The sequence below is a fragment of the Microtus ochrogaster genome, unplaced genomic scaffold (assembly GCF_000317375.1).
Source record: "Microtus ochrogaster isolate Prairie Vole_2 unplaced genomic scaffold, MicOch1.0 UNK90, whole genome shotgun sequence".
Lineage (NCBI taxonomy): Eukaryota > Metazoa > Chordata > Mammalia > Rodentia > Cricetidae > Microtus > Microtus ochrogaster.
Window position 1 is genome coordinate 1,169,109 of NW_004949188.1, and position 15,326 is coordinate 1,184,434.

Consider the following 15,326-nt stretch of genomic DNA (forward strand, 5'->3'; position numbering starts at 1 on the left):
CACCCACCTCAGATAGGGAACCAAAGCACGGACACCACCAAAGTCATGTGGTGATCCAGTAAGTTTTCCTGAGGTTACTTACAGGACTGTGTGTAAGAGGTTACTTAAAAGAACAAAAATGACTCATCACCAAAGCCCACTCCCGCAATGGTGGCAGCTCACAAAAACTGGAGACTTGGAATGCACTACACCTGCAACCAGGTCAACAGGTAGAAGACTCTCTCAGGTGGCTCAGTGGTGCAGGTATCTCTCAAGCAGTGTGTCTGGTCCCTACTTCTCTCAGGAGGCTCGTCTTGTCTGAGAGTCTAGCAGCAGCCCTTGGGTGGGGAGAGGCGTAGTGAATCTGGTCAGTTTCAGAGGCTTCCTGAAGATTTTGAATTGTTTGCTTCTGAATTTAAGGAGCATCTCTGCAAAGTGGATTGTTTCACCTCCCCTTAGAACATCCTCTGTCCAAAACAAAACAACTCCCCCCCAAAAAAGGAACATCCTCTGTCTATTAAGAAACCTCCCTCTGAAGTCACTGGTTTTATCTCAGAAGAAATTGCTATACAACATGTAATTCTCTGTCTGGCTAGGAGTCACACGTGTGTGCTGTCTGTGTGTGGACATTTTCACTTGGCCTTGCTGTACAGTTCCTGTGGCAGCCTGTCATCCGAATTCCACTCTTGTATACCGCCTCCTGCTGGTAATGTTCTAGATTGTTCACAGCTTGGGGCATCTTTCTGGTGTGCACTGTGAAGATTCTTGTGCATGTCTGAGGTGAACATAGCTTCACATTTCCATTGGGTAACCATCTGGGAGTGGCGTGGCCAGGGCTTGGTGATGCACCCATCAGTTTGAGTAGAAACTGCTATTTCTCAGAGAGCTCTGTCCTTTCAAAACTTATATTATCTTGGTGTGTTGGTGCATGGCTGTCATCCCAGGCAGCAAGATCAGAAATTTGAGGGCAGCCTGGGCTATATTATGCTACCCTTCCTGAGCAAACAACAGGTCTGGGTGTGTGATTCAGTCCTAGAGTTCTTCTGTCACATGCGCAGGCACTAGGTTTCAGCCCTGACACAAACAATGTCAACAAACCATAGTAAAAATCTTATCACCACCACCAATAGCTCAAAATGTGACTTGATTTGGAAATAGTCACTGTATATGTAATTTATTATATTGGGGTCAGTAGATGTCCCTAAGCCATATGACTGATGCCTTTATAGAAAGGATAAATATAGTCAGACACACACAGGAAGTATGCTATGCTAAGATAAAGGCAGAGTTGGAAGTGAGTGACACAGGACGGCCAGAGAAGTATCAGATGCCTGGAGAAAGATGGGAAACAGATCCTCTCCCGGCCTTCAGAAGAACCAACCATGCCCACAAATTGACCTTAGAGTTCTACCCTACAGAACTGTGAGATAAATTTCCATTTTAAAGCCATCCAATTTGTGACTTTTGTTACAACAGCAACAAATATATTATATTTAGTTCCTAATATATTATAGTTCCTTTGTGTCAGCAGGACCTTAATGTTCCAGTTGCTCCATAGCCTCACTAGGGATTGTAATATCAGCCTTTATTGTTTTAGCTTTCTTCCTATAATACTTGTGCTTACTTCTAAAGATGAGCTTTTAAAGCCACACTTAAGAACTCACATTTTCCAAGTGCCACAGGTGATCAACCAATGGAAGGATCCTGTATCCCTAGACTGTAGGAGAATCTTCTCCAGGACACAGGTCAGGTCCACAGATTTGGACATTCAAAACTCACATCTGGCACTCTGTGACTCTGGGCTTGTTGGTTGTCTTTCTCAGCCTTCATTCCAGTTGTAAAAGGGCACATGGTGGTTATATAGTGTTTTGTGAAGAAGATACAAGTGAATTATATAAGTGATATGTTTAGAGGAGGGCAGGCACATAGTAAATGCTCACTTAGTATCCATACCAGTCATTCCCTGCAACCAGCTCTCCCCTTTTCCTCTCATCCCATCCCCCCTCCTTTCTTCATCCTCTTCATTTTCTGTTTTCATCTTCTTTTCCCCTCATTCTCTTTCAGTTTTCTGTTCTCCACCTCAGAAGTATTCTATCTGTGGACTCCTACAGAGATAGTTTTCTGTCATGTGATTCTCATCACATTCCAGGAAGTGAAGGAGATAAACTTGAGGAACAGGCTTGTGGCTCTGAATTCACCAGACTATGAGACTGTAACCATATGCTTCCTCTAAGGGGAAATGGTGACTATGTAAAGACTCATGTGGGATCCAGGGATTCATTCTTTTCTACATTTCAGTGGTGTGTGTGTGTGAGTGTGTGTGTGTGTGTGTGTGGTGTGTGTGTGTGTGTGTGTGTGTGTTTCCTTCTCATTTCAGACTCAGGTCCAAAATCCTCTTAGGCATCACCTTGGCTCCCAGATACCTTGAGAACTGTGTGTGACATGAGAGAGCTTTGTCCCCTGGTGGTACCTTGATGATATTCCGCACCATCTAAACTTTATCCTCCACTTGGCTTCAATCACAGGAGATGTGACGCTAACCCTACTGCTCCTCCTCAGTCCCACCTGGGTCCCACTCCCATCTCACATGGTTTCCCCCTTTGCACTCTGCAGAGCAACGATGCCTCAGGGAACACTTGGAACTGGTTGTACTTCATCCCCCTCATCATCATCGGCTCCTTTTTTATGCTGAACCTTGTGCTGGGTGTGCTATCTGGGTAAGTCTCTGCTACTCCACCCTCCATCCTACTCTTCCTAATGAATAAACATCTTTCCTGGTTTCATCAGCAAGCCCACTGTATAGATTGTGTACTGCTAGGATCGATCACTGAGGAAGCCCTTACTGGGTTTTCTTGTCTGTTGGTTTTTTATATATATAAAACCAATACTTTGGGGAGCTGGAGAGATGGCATAGTGTTTGAGAACACTAGCTGCTCTTCCAAAGGACTTAAGTGAACCCAGATGGCCATTAACAATCATCTTTAACTCTAGTTCCAGGGAATCCAACAACTATTTTTGACCTTCAGGTACCAGGCATATACATAGTACACAGACATACATGCAAGCAAAACACCCATACACACAAAATGCAAATAAATAAATCTTAAAAAAATAAAATAAATAACAAGCTATGAAGCTATGGGCAGTGACTCACACATGTAATCCCAGCACTCAGGAAGTAGAGACAGGAGAATCGCCACAAATGTACTTCATAGTCATCCCAGGCCAAGTTGGGTTACAGAGTGAGACACTGTCTCATAAAAATAAAACAATGACAACAAAAAAAATACATAACAAAATCAAACGTGTTTTCCTTGGGACTGAAGAGATAGCCCAGCAGTCAAGCATGCTTATGGATAGGCTGGTCATGTTGACACACGTCCTTGATCCCAGTGCTCTGGAGGCGACAGCAAGTGCATCTCTGGGCATTCAAGACCATAGTGAAACCCTGTCTCAATACAGGTATGGGGCTAGAAAGATAATTCAACAGTTGAGGGCATGGGCTTGGTTCCCAGGGGTCTGATGCCCTATTCTGGCCTCCTCTGGCACCAGGCACATACCTGATGCTCACACATACCTGCAGGCAAAACGCTCAAACACATACATCTAAACCAGAAAAGAGTGATTACTGCTGTTGCAGAAGACCCAAGTTCAGTTCTCGATATCCACATTGGGCAGCTTGTAACCACCTGTAACTCCAGCTGTAGGGGATCTGACATCCTCTTCTAGACTCCAAGGGCACCTGTGCAAGTGTGGTACATATACACACACACACGTAAATAAAAATTATAAATAAGTATGTTGAATGCATTCTAACACAAATGCCCCCAAATCCCCAAAATTACTTTAGTTAAAAAAAAACTTAAGGGGCTGGAGAGATGGCTCAGAAGTTAAGAGCACTGACTGCTCTTCCAGAGGTCCTGGGTTCAATTCCCAGCAACCACATAGTGGCTCACAGCCATCTGTAATGCGATCTGGTGCCCTCTTCTGGCCAGCAAGCATACAGACAGACAGAACACTGAATACATAATAAATAAATCTTTTTTAGAAAACTAAATTATAAATAGACTCCCTATTTCTCAGCAAAGAATTGTGGGAGCACATGTTGCAGCCCGATGCTGCCAATAGCAACCCCTGGTTCCTCCAGGTTTTCACTCTGACGTCCTTATCCAAGACTTTTGCTGACGGATAGTTGATGTCTCAAGATGGCTGCCCTGTGAGCCAAACAGGAAGAAGAACTGCTGACAGCAAGCGGACTGGAAGGGTTTAGCAGGAGTGTTCTGAGAGAGGGAATTGGTGTGTGGCAGCAACAGTTGGCTTAGCTTCAAGCTCAGATGTATGGGAACATCAGGAAATGTGTACACTGTCAGACGCTCCCAGCCCTAAAAGATTAGGACGCCCTCCTAGAGGGCTGACTTCCGTGTTGAGAACCACTGCACTTCACTGCATCCCCAAACACACGTGGCCTCTGAAAGTTTTCCTAACAAAAGAATCCGTGTTGTTGGGGGAGTCAAGAGAGTGTTTTCTGTTTTTAAGACAGGGTCTCCTGTAGCCCAGAATGATGACCTTGGGTTTGTGATTCTCCTGCCTCCGTCTTCTGAGGGCTGGGATAAGAGGCACGTGCTCCCATGCCAGGTTTATGTTGTGCTGTGGGGGGATCCCAGGGCTCTGCCCATGGTCGACGGGTGTTTCCCGATCAAACCCTATCACCGCCAACCTCTGGCTTCTCTGTGATCCTGCAGGGAGTTTGCCAAAGAAAGGGAGCGTGTGGAGAACCGGAGGGCTTTTCTGAAGCTCAGGAGACAACAGCAGATTGAACGTGAGCTCAATGGATACATGGAGTGGATCTCAAAAGCAGGTTAGGTCCTTTCACCCTGGGGTCCAGGGATGGCATCCCAGAATCGCAGTTGCCCTTTGGAGGGGTCTAAGGGAGGGTGCTGGGTGGAGACAGAGGATTCAAGTTGCCAGCTGCGGAGCAGGGCCTGTGATGCCCACCTGGAGCCCAGCGTTGGAGGCGCTACTGGTTCACTTGCTCTTGCTTTGGCAAACACTATGACCAAAAGGGTCGATCTTAGCTTACTCTTTATAGCCCACCCTTGAGGGAAGTCAAGGGCACAAGTTCAAGGCAGGAATTGATGAAACAGACACCATGGAGGAACACTGGTTACTGGCTTGTTCTCCACACTGCAAAGCCCAGGGACACAGTAGTTCCTCCATCTCCAGGCTTGGGTGCCTTGGAAGTCCCTAACTGGTACCAAAAACCTGGAGAGTCACATGTCCTCAGTGACAGAAGCCTGGAAAAGCTGGTTCTGATACCAGAGGAGGATCAGCAGCAGCAAATGAAGGAGAGATTGGCTCCTCTGAGAGAGACCCAGACAACCTCCTCTGCCATGCCATTGCCCTCTGGGCTGCTACACCACACCAGATAAGACAAGACCATTCCTCAGACAAGGCTTCCCATTCAAACGATTCTGATTTGTAAAAAGGTGACATTAAAACCAACCATCACATGAGGCTAAGACAGGAAGGTTAGGTTTGAAGCTAGCCAGGGCTATATAGTGAGACCTCCTTCAAATGAGAGAGAGAGAGAGAGAGAGAGAGAGAGAGAGAGAGAGAGAGAGAGAGAGAGAGAGAGACCATTTCTTGTTTCTGTTTGGTTAGTTGGTTGGTTTTGTTTGTTGACAGGGTTTCTCTGTAGCTTTGGAGCCTGTCCTGGAACTCACTCTGTAGACCAGGTTGGCCTCTAGCTCACAGAGATCCACCTGCCTCTGCCTCCAGAGTGCTGGGATTAAAGGCGTGTATGTTTGCTTTGGAGACAGGGGCTTGTTGCTCACGTAGCCCAGACTAGTCTCAAACTAGCCAAGGATGACCATGGACTCCTGATCCTCTTGCTTCTGCCACAGCTGGTTTATCCTAGTCATGTTTTAAATCAAACATGGGTGCATGTCCCATCTCCAACTCCTCTTAGCCCTGTACCTCTACAATGACTCAGTTTCCTTAGCTGTTAAATGAAGGTGGTGATAGTGACGGAATCCAGTGGCGTCTGGGTGCTTGGTTTCAGGAACCCACAGACACCAGAATCAGCAAATGCCCAGAGCCCTACAGAATGACCTAGTATATCTGTAGCCTTCAGGCCACCTCCAATGGGGTCTTGGACTCACAGTAGCCTAGTGCCTTAGGCAGTTGTGTATTACTAGGGAAGGACAAGAAAAATGTCTGTGAACGTTAGGTACAGATGTTGTTGGGTTTGTTTGTTTCTTTCTTTTTTATTCTTTGGGAGCCTGCCACCCAACTGCCAAATAAATACATGGAGACTTATTCTTACTTATGAATACCTGGCCTTAGCATGGTTTGTTTCTTGCCAGCTTTTCTAATTTAAACTAACCCATTTATCTTCTTTTGCATTTTGCCTCTGGGCTTTTTTACCTTTCTTTATTCTATATGCCTTTCTCCCCTTTTTCTTCCATGGCTGACAGAGTGGCTGGCTGTGTGGCTGGCCCCTTCTGTTCCCTGGCTTCTTCTGTTCCCTGGATTTCTCCTTCTATTTATTCTCTCTGCCTGGCAGCCCCACCTATCCCTCTCCTGCCTAGGTATTGGCCGTTCAGCTCTTTATTAGACCAATCAAATGTTTTAGACAGGCAAATAACATAGCCTTACAGATTAAACAAATGCAACATAAAAGAATGCAACACATCTTAAACTAATATTCCATATAGATGCACTTTTGTCTCAGTGTTTCGGGGCTGTGTTGGGGTCAATCTGTGGAAGCAGAACCAGTCCCTGTGGGGAGCAGACCACCTGTTCACAGGGCTGCTGAGGATTCAGTAAGACACCCAGGCTGAGCCGGTCAGAGTAGCACCTCACGTCAGTAGGCATGTGTTTATTTACCAGGCGTCTGGCAAAAACAGGACACATGCTCTGTGCCATGCGCAGTGGTCGTACACACTGAGAATGTGGCAGATCCCTGCTGCTGGCTAGTGAGAGACAAGCTCCACCACCAAGAGCAAAGAAGGAAAATAAGCAAGACCAGGCATCCTGAAACACCTTGTCTAAGCACTGGGGCAGTAAAACGGGAGGATCAGGAGTGGGAGGCCAGCCTGGGCTACACAGCGAGACTGTCTCAAACACAGAAGTAGGGAAGAGAAAAGGCAAGGTGGCAGGGGATAGCTAGGATCAACTGAACAGCTAAGGTCTCCCTGAACAAACAAATCTGAACACAGACAAAAGGAAGTGAAAGGGGAGCTCTGGGGTTGCTGAGTGGGAGAAAGGTTGAGAGAGGGGAAAGAGCTAGTGCAGAGGTCCTGGAGCAGAAGGAACTAGTGTCCCTGGCAGGCCAGGCTGAGCAGGGCCAGAAGCCTGATGCTGTTACATTAATCCAGTTGTAGTTATAACATGGTATCCAAGGCGGACTACTGACCGGAAGAGGTAAACATCAGCGGTTACTAAGTGTCTCTTACTTTCTTCCTGCTGTGATGAAAGCAACCTAAGAGGCAAAGGTTTTGTTTTGGCTCCACACAGCTCCAAAGTGATAGAGCCGGTCAGTGTGGGTAGACATGGCAGCGGGGAGGTGGAGGTATGATGGCAGGAGCAGTAGGCTGGCTGGTTGCATGACATTCACACTCAGCGGGCAAGCAGAATCAGAACAAGATGTGGGGCTTGGCTGTAAACCGGAAGACCCGCCCCCAGTGACTTGCTTCCTCCAAGCAACCTTCCCAAACACCAACCACCATCTGGGGTCTGGGGGCTCAAATGTTTCACGTCTGACCACAGAACTAAGGTTCAAGGTCATGGCTCCAAAGGAACTCAGCCTAGAGAAGACTCTAGGTCTGTGCTGGACGTGGTGGAGCTTGGACTTAATAGACATCAGCAGACAAGGAAGTGAAATGGGCGAAGAGCAGGCTTACCCTGACAGCTGACTTGTGCAAAGAGCTCATATGTCCCTTCCAAGGACACACATCCTGTAACTTAAGGACCTGCCCCGTCCCCAAAGCGCTGTTCCACAGTGTGGAGTCCACCTATGCCTAAATTACATCCAAACTACTTCTGCTGCCGATTGTACCCTCTGCTAGGTGGGGCCAGCATGCAGAAAGCAGCTGAGCTGCCTGGATCAGGTTGGACTGGACCATTGGCCGGGGGCAGTGAGTGTGGCCAGGGTCCGTCCTTGATGGTCAGTCTGGAAAGCCCTTCAGGAAGGACCTTAACAATGCTTTTCTCCTCAGAAGAGGTGATCCTTGCAGAAGACGAAACCGACGTGGAGCAGAGACACCCTTTTGATGGTAACTGCTCTGAGCCCAGCATGAAGGCGGGTCCCAGGGGCGTGGGGTTAGCTGGGGCTGGGCACGGGTGACTGGTTCTAGCCGGTATAAGTAGGCCATGCCAGGAAGAGATGTGAGACTGGGCTGTGCATGGAGGTTTGAGTTATTGAGGAATGGGCCTCTGGGAGGAATTTTAGAATCTCATGGGGAGCAGGGGGAGGTTCATTCCTGACTTGCCCTTTTCTCCTTTAACTGTGTGTCCACAGTGTTGCTCTTCTGTGAAGTGCACATAATAGGGCTGGTGAGATGATTCAGTGGATGAAGATGTCTGTGTGCAAGCTTAGTGGCCTGAGGTCCATCCCCAGAACCCACATGGCAGAAGCAGAGAAAGAAGTGTGTGCACACATTCATGCACACAAGCTAACACATACACACACACATACGTGCACACACACATACGTGCACACACACACGTGCACACACACATACGTGCACACACATACGTGCGCGCACACACATACGTGCACACACATACGTGCACACACATGCGTGTACACACATACATACACACACACATACGTGCACACACACCATTGTTACTAATAATGAGGAAGAATCCCATCTCCTGGCTAGACTGACAGAGCACATGCATAAAGTTCTGGGATTCGTCTGCAGCACTGCCAAGAAAGGGGGGGGGATGACTGCCCACCCTTACTGTCCCTGAAAAATGTGGTCCACTCCAACCACCCAGATCCCTGCAGCTCAGTTGCTTCCTAAATCCCAGCCCCTCCCAGCAGTGGGTGCAGTAGGCGCAGGGAAAAGCAGTGGAAGACAGGTAGGAAGTACAGTGCAGTGTTACAGGTGTATAAAAATGTCCTACTATTTGGGGGAGTCTGGAGAGATGAATCCTCAGTTAAGAGCGCTTGCTGCTCTTCCAGAGGACCCAGGTTCCCCTTCCAGAGCCCACATGACAGCTCACGCCTGTCTCTCCAACTCCAGAGGGTCTGACCCCTCTTCTGGCCACTCGTGTGCACAAATACACATGCACTTGATTTCTTTTTTAAATCTTTTTTTTTTCTTTTGTTTTTTCGAGACTGGGTTTCTCTGTAACTCTAAAGCCTGTCCTGGAACTAGCTCTTGTAGACCAGGCTGGCTTTGAGCCTGCAGAGATCTGCCTGCCTGCCTCTGCCTCCCAAGTGCTGGGATTAAAGGCATGCACCACCACCACCCTGCTTAAATCTTTTCTTAAAAACCACTATTTTGTGCAGCAACAACAAAAAAACAATTAGGAAAAAATTTAAATAGCAAAATGACAAAAAGAAATTAAGAATCACAGATCTTTTACTTGGGAGTAGAAAGTGATTCTCTCTGAAGTGTTCCAAGTCTCCTTTAGAGTGTATATCTGCTAGAGAGCCTTGGGGAACAAGCCTTGGCACGGGACAGTTGCCCCAGCCCCAGCCAGTGCAGCACGTGTGTGCTAGGTTAAGGGTGGACTATACCTCCTGTCCCAGGACTTCTAGGACGTGAACCCTGCTCTGAATATTCAAATGGACCAGAGCCAGCATTGTGATGCACACCTGTGATCTCAGTGCTCCAGAGGCAGAAGCAGGTGAATTTCTGTGTGTGCCAGGGCAGCCAGGACTATGTAGTGAGACCCTATCTCAGAAAACAAACAGGACTGGAGAGATGGTCGAGAGGTTAAGAGTGCCGGCTGCTCTTCCAGAGGACCTGGGTTTACTTTCTCAGCACCCACATGGTGGACCACAACATACTTAACTCCAGTCTCAAGGAATGAGATGCTTTCTTCTGCCCTGTGTGCACTGTACACATGTACTACACAGACATACACTCAGGCAAAATACCCAGGCACATAAAATAATAATTGCTAATTAAAATAAATAATAAAAACTGGCCAGGTTGAAAACAGTGTTTCTGAGCCTAGACTTCGGACTATAACTGAACAGTACTAGACTCCTGTCTGGACTCCCTGCCTTCCCCAGTGGCAGCTTGCACGTGGATGCAGTGGGCATGCTGTGGTTCAGTGGGCATGGCAGCACGCTATGTCTGCTGCCACCCTGGCATGAAAGGGTAATGCTGTCTTCTCTCGCCATGTTTCCCTTGTTGGAGCTCTGCGGAGAGCTACCCTGAAGAAAAGCAAGACGGACCTGCTCAACCCTGAGGAGGCCGAGGACCAGCTGGGTGACATTGCGTCTGTGGGTAAGTCCCTATCTCTGTGCCAGACACTGTCCATCACCCAGAAATGGGAGGCCGAGCCCTAGGCTGGGCAGCTGGATATGCCAGTGTCTTGAAGGTCACATCATGACCCGCCCCCCCATTCTGCTTTGGTTTTTTTGGTTTTGTTTCTCATACCTGGTTGGATCTTGTCTCGTAATATTATTGTAGTCTCCCAACTAAAGGAGCCCCACGAATCTCTTTACTGTAGGTTAAGTCCAAACTTTACTCATTTACCCCTAGTTACCTTGGCTAAACCCATTACAGCTGAGTGTCCCTACTCCAGAATACTCTGCATAGCGGGGCGTGGTGGGCACACCTGTGATCTCCGCATGCTCAGGCAGAGGCAGCTGAATCTGTGAGTCAGAGCCTGGTCTGCCTAACAAGTTCCTGGCCAGCTGAACTACGCAATGAGACCCTGTTTCAAAAACAAATACACGTGACAAAACAAAACCCTGCGTACCCAAACTGTTTCAGATTCCGGGCATTTCCAGACTTGGGAATATTTCCATATAGATGTGTCATGTCTTAGGCGTGGAACCAACGTCTAGAACAACATTGATTTGTTTCTCATACACAGAGCCTAAAGGTAATTTTAGGCCTCTTTTAAAAGGCTTTTGTATTACCAGGGATGGAGGTGCATGCGCTTAATCCCATGACATGGATCTCCGTGAATTCCAGGATAACAAGAGTTGCATGGTGTGACTCTGTCTGAAAATAGTATAATAATAATAACAACAACATTGTGGGCAGGCAAGATGGCTCAGCAGGTAGAGGTGCTTGCCACTAAGCTCGAGGACCTGAGTTCGATACCCGGAATCAATATGGAGAAAGGAGAGAACCATCTCAAGTTGCCCTCAGACTCCACACTCACGGCACTTGATACAGAGACACACCATGAATAAGTCACACTGTATTTTGGAACACAATTTTGTACAGGAAATAATGTTGATGTGTGATTTTTTTTATTATCTTGTTGTGTATGGTGTGCTGGGAGAGGACCCACATGCCACAGTGCTGTTTCAGAAGCGAGAGGACAGCTCTCTGGAGTTCCAGAGCACTTTAGCGGTCTTGCCAGCGCCGTCATGGACTTTTCCACACGTGGCGTGTAAAGATACACGCATTTGTATCTTTAGATTAGGAATGTCAGTCTGGGGTCATGGTGCTGGGTTCCCCATATCCCCATGAAGCAGAATTCCCACCCACGTGAAAGTCTCTACCCAATGAGAACACACATTAAAAAGAGATTTGGGGCTGGGGATGGCTCAGTCCATAAAATGCTTGCCTTGAAAGCAGGGACACCTGGGTTCAACCCCAGAACCCACATCAAGCCAGACAGAGCAGAACACTTGTAATCCCAGCGCTGATGACAGCAGACTCACTGGCCAGCCAGTCTCGCCTAATCGCTGGGTCCAGGCCAGTGGGAGACCCGATCTCAGAGGAGGTGCAGGGTTCCTGAGGATGCTCCCTCAGGCTCTCCTCTGGGCTCCACACAGATGTCACCCACATAGAGACAAACATGCACAGAGAGCATGCAAACACATACACACACCAGACACATTCGCACAGAAACAAAGGGAGTTCCAGGACAGGTCAGCAAAGGCTTGCTGCCAAGCCTGACCTGAGTTTAATCCCCAGGATCCACATGGAGGGTCCCCTAACTTCACATACGCACTGTGGCCCATGTGTTACAGTAAGTTAATTAATTTACTAATGCAAATTTTAAAAATTTAAAACACACACTGGAAAAAAAAATTCTATTCCGAAAGAATAACGGAGCTGTAGAGATGAAGACCAGGCTTGGCCCACCCTGACACAGTAGAGCGTGGTCAAGGAAGGCTTCTCAGAGATGACATTGAGTGAGAGCTGAAGGCTCCGTGCTGCAAAGGTGCCTCTCAGCAGTGCCACTGGCGAGTATAGTGACCGAACTTCAAAGGCACTGGGGATGTTTGGGGGTGCGATGGGGAGGGGACTCGTGCATACACACCCTTCTAATCTCATCGGTAGCACCATTTCTCTGGAACTCAGGGCCCCAAGGGTGGCTCTACTAGATGACACCTCCTCCTTGCCGGGTTCTCTGAGGAAAAACCCTGCTGTGCACATCCCTGGTTATCCCACACCGGTGGGCGTGCTCCTGGGGATAATTACAGGAACAAAGAGAGGAATGACTGACTCCCAGCTCCTCACTCCCTAGGCCATTCCATGCTTGAATAACAGGACTCATTCACAAACTTGTCCAAGACAGATTGTCACCGGCCCCCACCTGCTGTTGTACAGTCCCTTACCCAGTTAGGGAGCTTTGTAATGCTATTTTAAAGCTTGTTTTCGCTGTCCTAACACACTTTTGTTTGTAATGACTGTTATTTCTGTTTCCATTTGTGGGCCCACCTGCTCATGTCCTTTGAGAAGGTGTTGATTGCAATGTCTGATTTGTTTCCTGCTTTCAGTCAGTTGGCCTTAAGATCTGTCTGCCTGTCTGTCTGTCTTTCCTTCTTCCTCCTCCTCCTCCTCCTAATTTTATTTAATTTATTTATTGCCACACGTGGTCTCATTGTGTAACCCTGACTGACCTGGGTCTCACAAAGATCTAAATGCCTCTGCCTCCCAGGTTCTGGAATTTAAGGTGTGAGCCACCAGGTCTGGATTTCCCTTTTTTTTATTATTATTATTATTATTATTATTATATTTGTTAGGGAATGGAGAGATACCTCAGAGAATTAAGAGCACTGACTGCTCTTGCAGAGGGCCATGGTTCAATTCCCAGCGCCCACATGGCAGCTCACAACCATCTGTATGTCCAGGGAAATCTGACATCCTCTTCTGACCTCCCTCAGCTATGTATGGTGCTCTTACATACATGCAGACAAAATGCTCATACACGTCATGTAAAAATAAGTCTGTCCAGATGTAGTGGCGCACACCTTTAATCCCAGCACTCAGGAGGCAGAGGCAGGTGCATGTCTATGAGTATGAGGCCAGCCTGGTCTACCTAGAGTTCCAGGTCAGCCAAGGCTACATGGTAAGACCTTGCCTCAAAAATATTTTGTATAGTATGTGTGTTCATGTGCATGTGCAGACATGCATGTCAGCATACACGTGTGGAAGCCAGCTTGTGGAAGTAGGTTCTGTCTTTCTCTCATGTGGGTCCTAGAGCACCAACTCCAGTCATCGGGCCTCAGGGCGAGAACCTTTACCCGCTGAGCCGCCTTGCAGGCCCCACTCTTTGCTTTGTTCAATCTTAGTAGGCAAGCATTTCAGTGATGTTGTTGTGTACTTGAGACCTTGTGAGCTAGACGAGTGCCCACTCTTAGCGAGCTTCTGGTCTTCCTCATCCTTCGTTCTGACAAACATGAAAAAGTGATCCAACCCCATGCTGACGAGGATGAGGGGAGTCTGACACTCTGGACACTCCTTAGTGGAGGCATCAATCTGTAATGTTCCTGATTTATTTATGATATATCACTTGGCATTATTTAATTATAGATTCATTAATTTAATAAGATCAATTCCTTGACTTACTGTTCATGCAGCTTTTCTTTCTTTGTTTACTTGGCTTTGCAAAGCTGAGGGCACAGCCCAGTGAGTGCCTTAGGGCCTGCTCCCCTACTCAGCTCCATCTCTGACCCCTTTACCGACTGTTAGTTCTTCAGAAGTGACTTATTCTCTTGTGCAGGAGGCATGCATCCCAGTGGCTCAAGCAGTGCTGCTTACTGGCTTGCTCCCTCTGGCTTGCTCTGCCTGCTCCCCCCCAAACCTTACCATCTGCCTAGCGGTGGCAACGCCCACAGTGGACTGGGCCCCTCCCTTGCACACCAGTCTCCCACAGGCTTGCCTACAGGCCGGTCTCTCGGAGGTATTTTCTCAATTAAGATTCCCTCTTCCCAGATAGATCAAGGTTTGAGTCAAGTTGACAGAAGCCACCCAGCACATCCCTCTAGACCACAACTCATAAAGTGTTCACCCCCTCCCATTTACGCTAGAGGCTGGAAACACGTAAGAGGCAAATCGTAACAGTAATACACACGGTAACTGCTCAAGCTAGCCATGCTGCGGTGTAGACATGCTTCAGAACCACCTACAGAGGCTGCAGATGGCACAACAGGGAAGTCGCTCACTGCCCCTGTGAGACTCTGGTGGTTCCATTCCCAGCACCCATATAGGGCAGTTCACAACACCCTAGTTCCGGGGTACCTGACATCCTCTGCTGGTCTACGTGGATGGGTGCACACACACAAACCATCATAGCAAGTAGTTTAAAAAGTCCAGTTGTGCAATCCACCAGCTTATCTGCGATTTGTGTCTACTTGTATTAAATGTAATTACTTTTATAAAAATAATTAATCATAAATGGTAGGGGCCGTGACTCAGTAATAGAGTGTTCACCTACTGTGTGTGCCTGCTGTGTGCAAGGCCCTGAGTTCCATTCTTGGCACTGTCAAAAAAGTAAAGAAAGAAAGGAAATAGAGAGTATGGAGCACGAGAGAAAGGGGAAGCCTCTGTAGGTAGAGGCTCCAATCGGTTATTACACTCGGGGCCTGGAGAGATACTCAGTGGGTTAAAACACCTGAGTCAGTTCCCACACTCACATCCACTGGTGATGCTGATCCTTTCCTGGCCTCATGAGCATCTGTATTCACATGGCACACGTGCACGCACGTGCACACACACACACACACACACACACACACACACACACACACCATGAAAACATTTTTAAAAAATTATTATATTCCATTTAGACTTTTTAAATGTTAGTGTTTGTGGTGTGTGTATCCGTGTTTGCAGGTGTGTGTCCTGCTTGCATGTAGAGGCCATGGAGGACCATGTAGAGGCCAGGGAGGACCATGTAGAGGCCATGGA

General features: G+C 47.7%; 1 protein-coding gene across 1 annotated transcript in view; it reads left to right on the plus strand.

Annotated features, from left to right (window-relative positions):
- Cacna1a (calcium voltage-gated channel subunit alpha1 A) overlaps positions 1–15,326 on the plus strand; it is a 243,021-nt gene that overhangs the window by 120,192 nt on the left and 107,503 nt on the right. Inside the window, 4 exon segments of the mRNA XM_026777920.1 lie at positions 2,593–2,696; positions 4,722–4,837; positions 8,199–8,255; positions 10,362–10,451. Coding sequence (XP_026633721.1) covers positions 2,593–2,696; positions 4,722–4,837; positions 8,199–8,255; positions 10,362–10,451 — 367 coding nt within the window.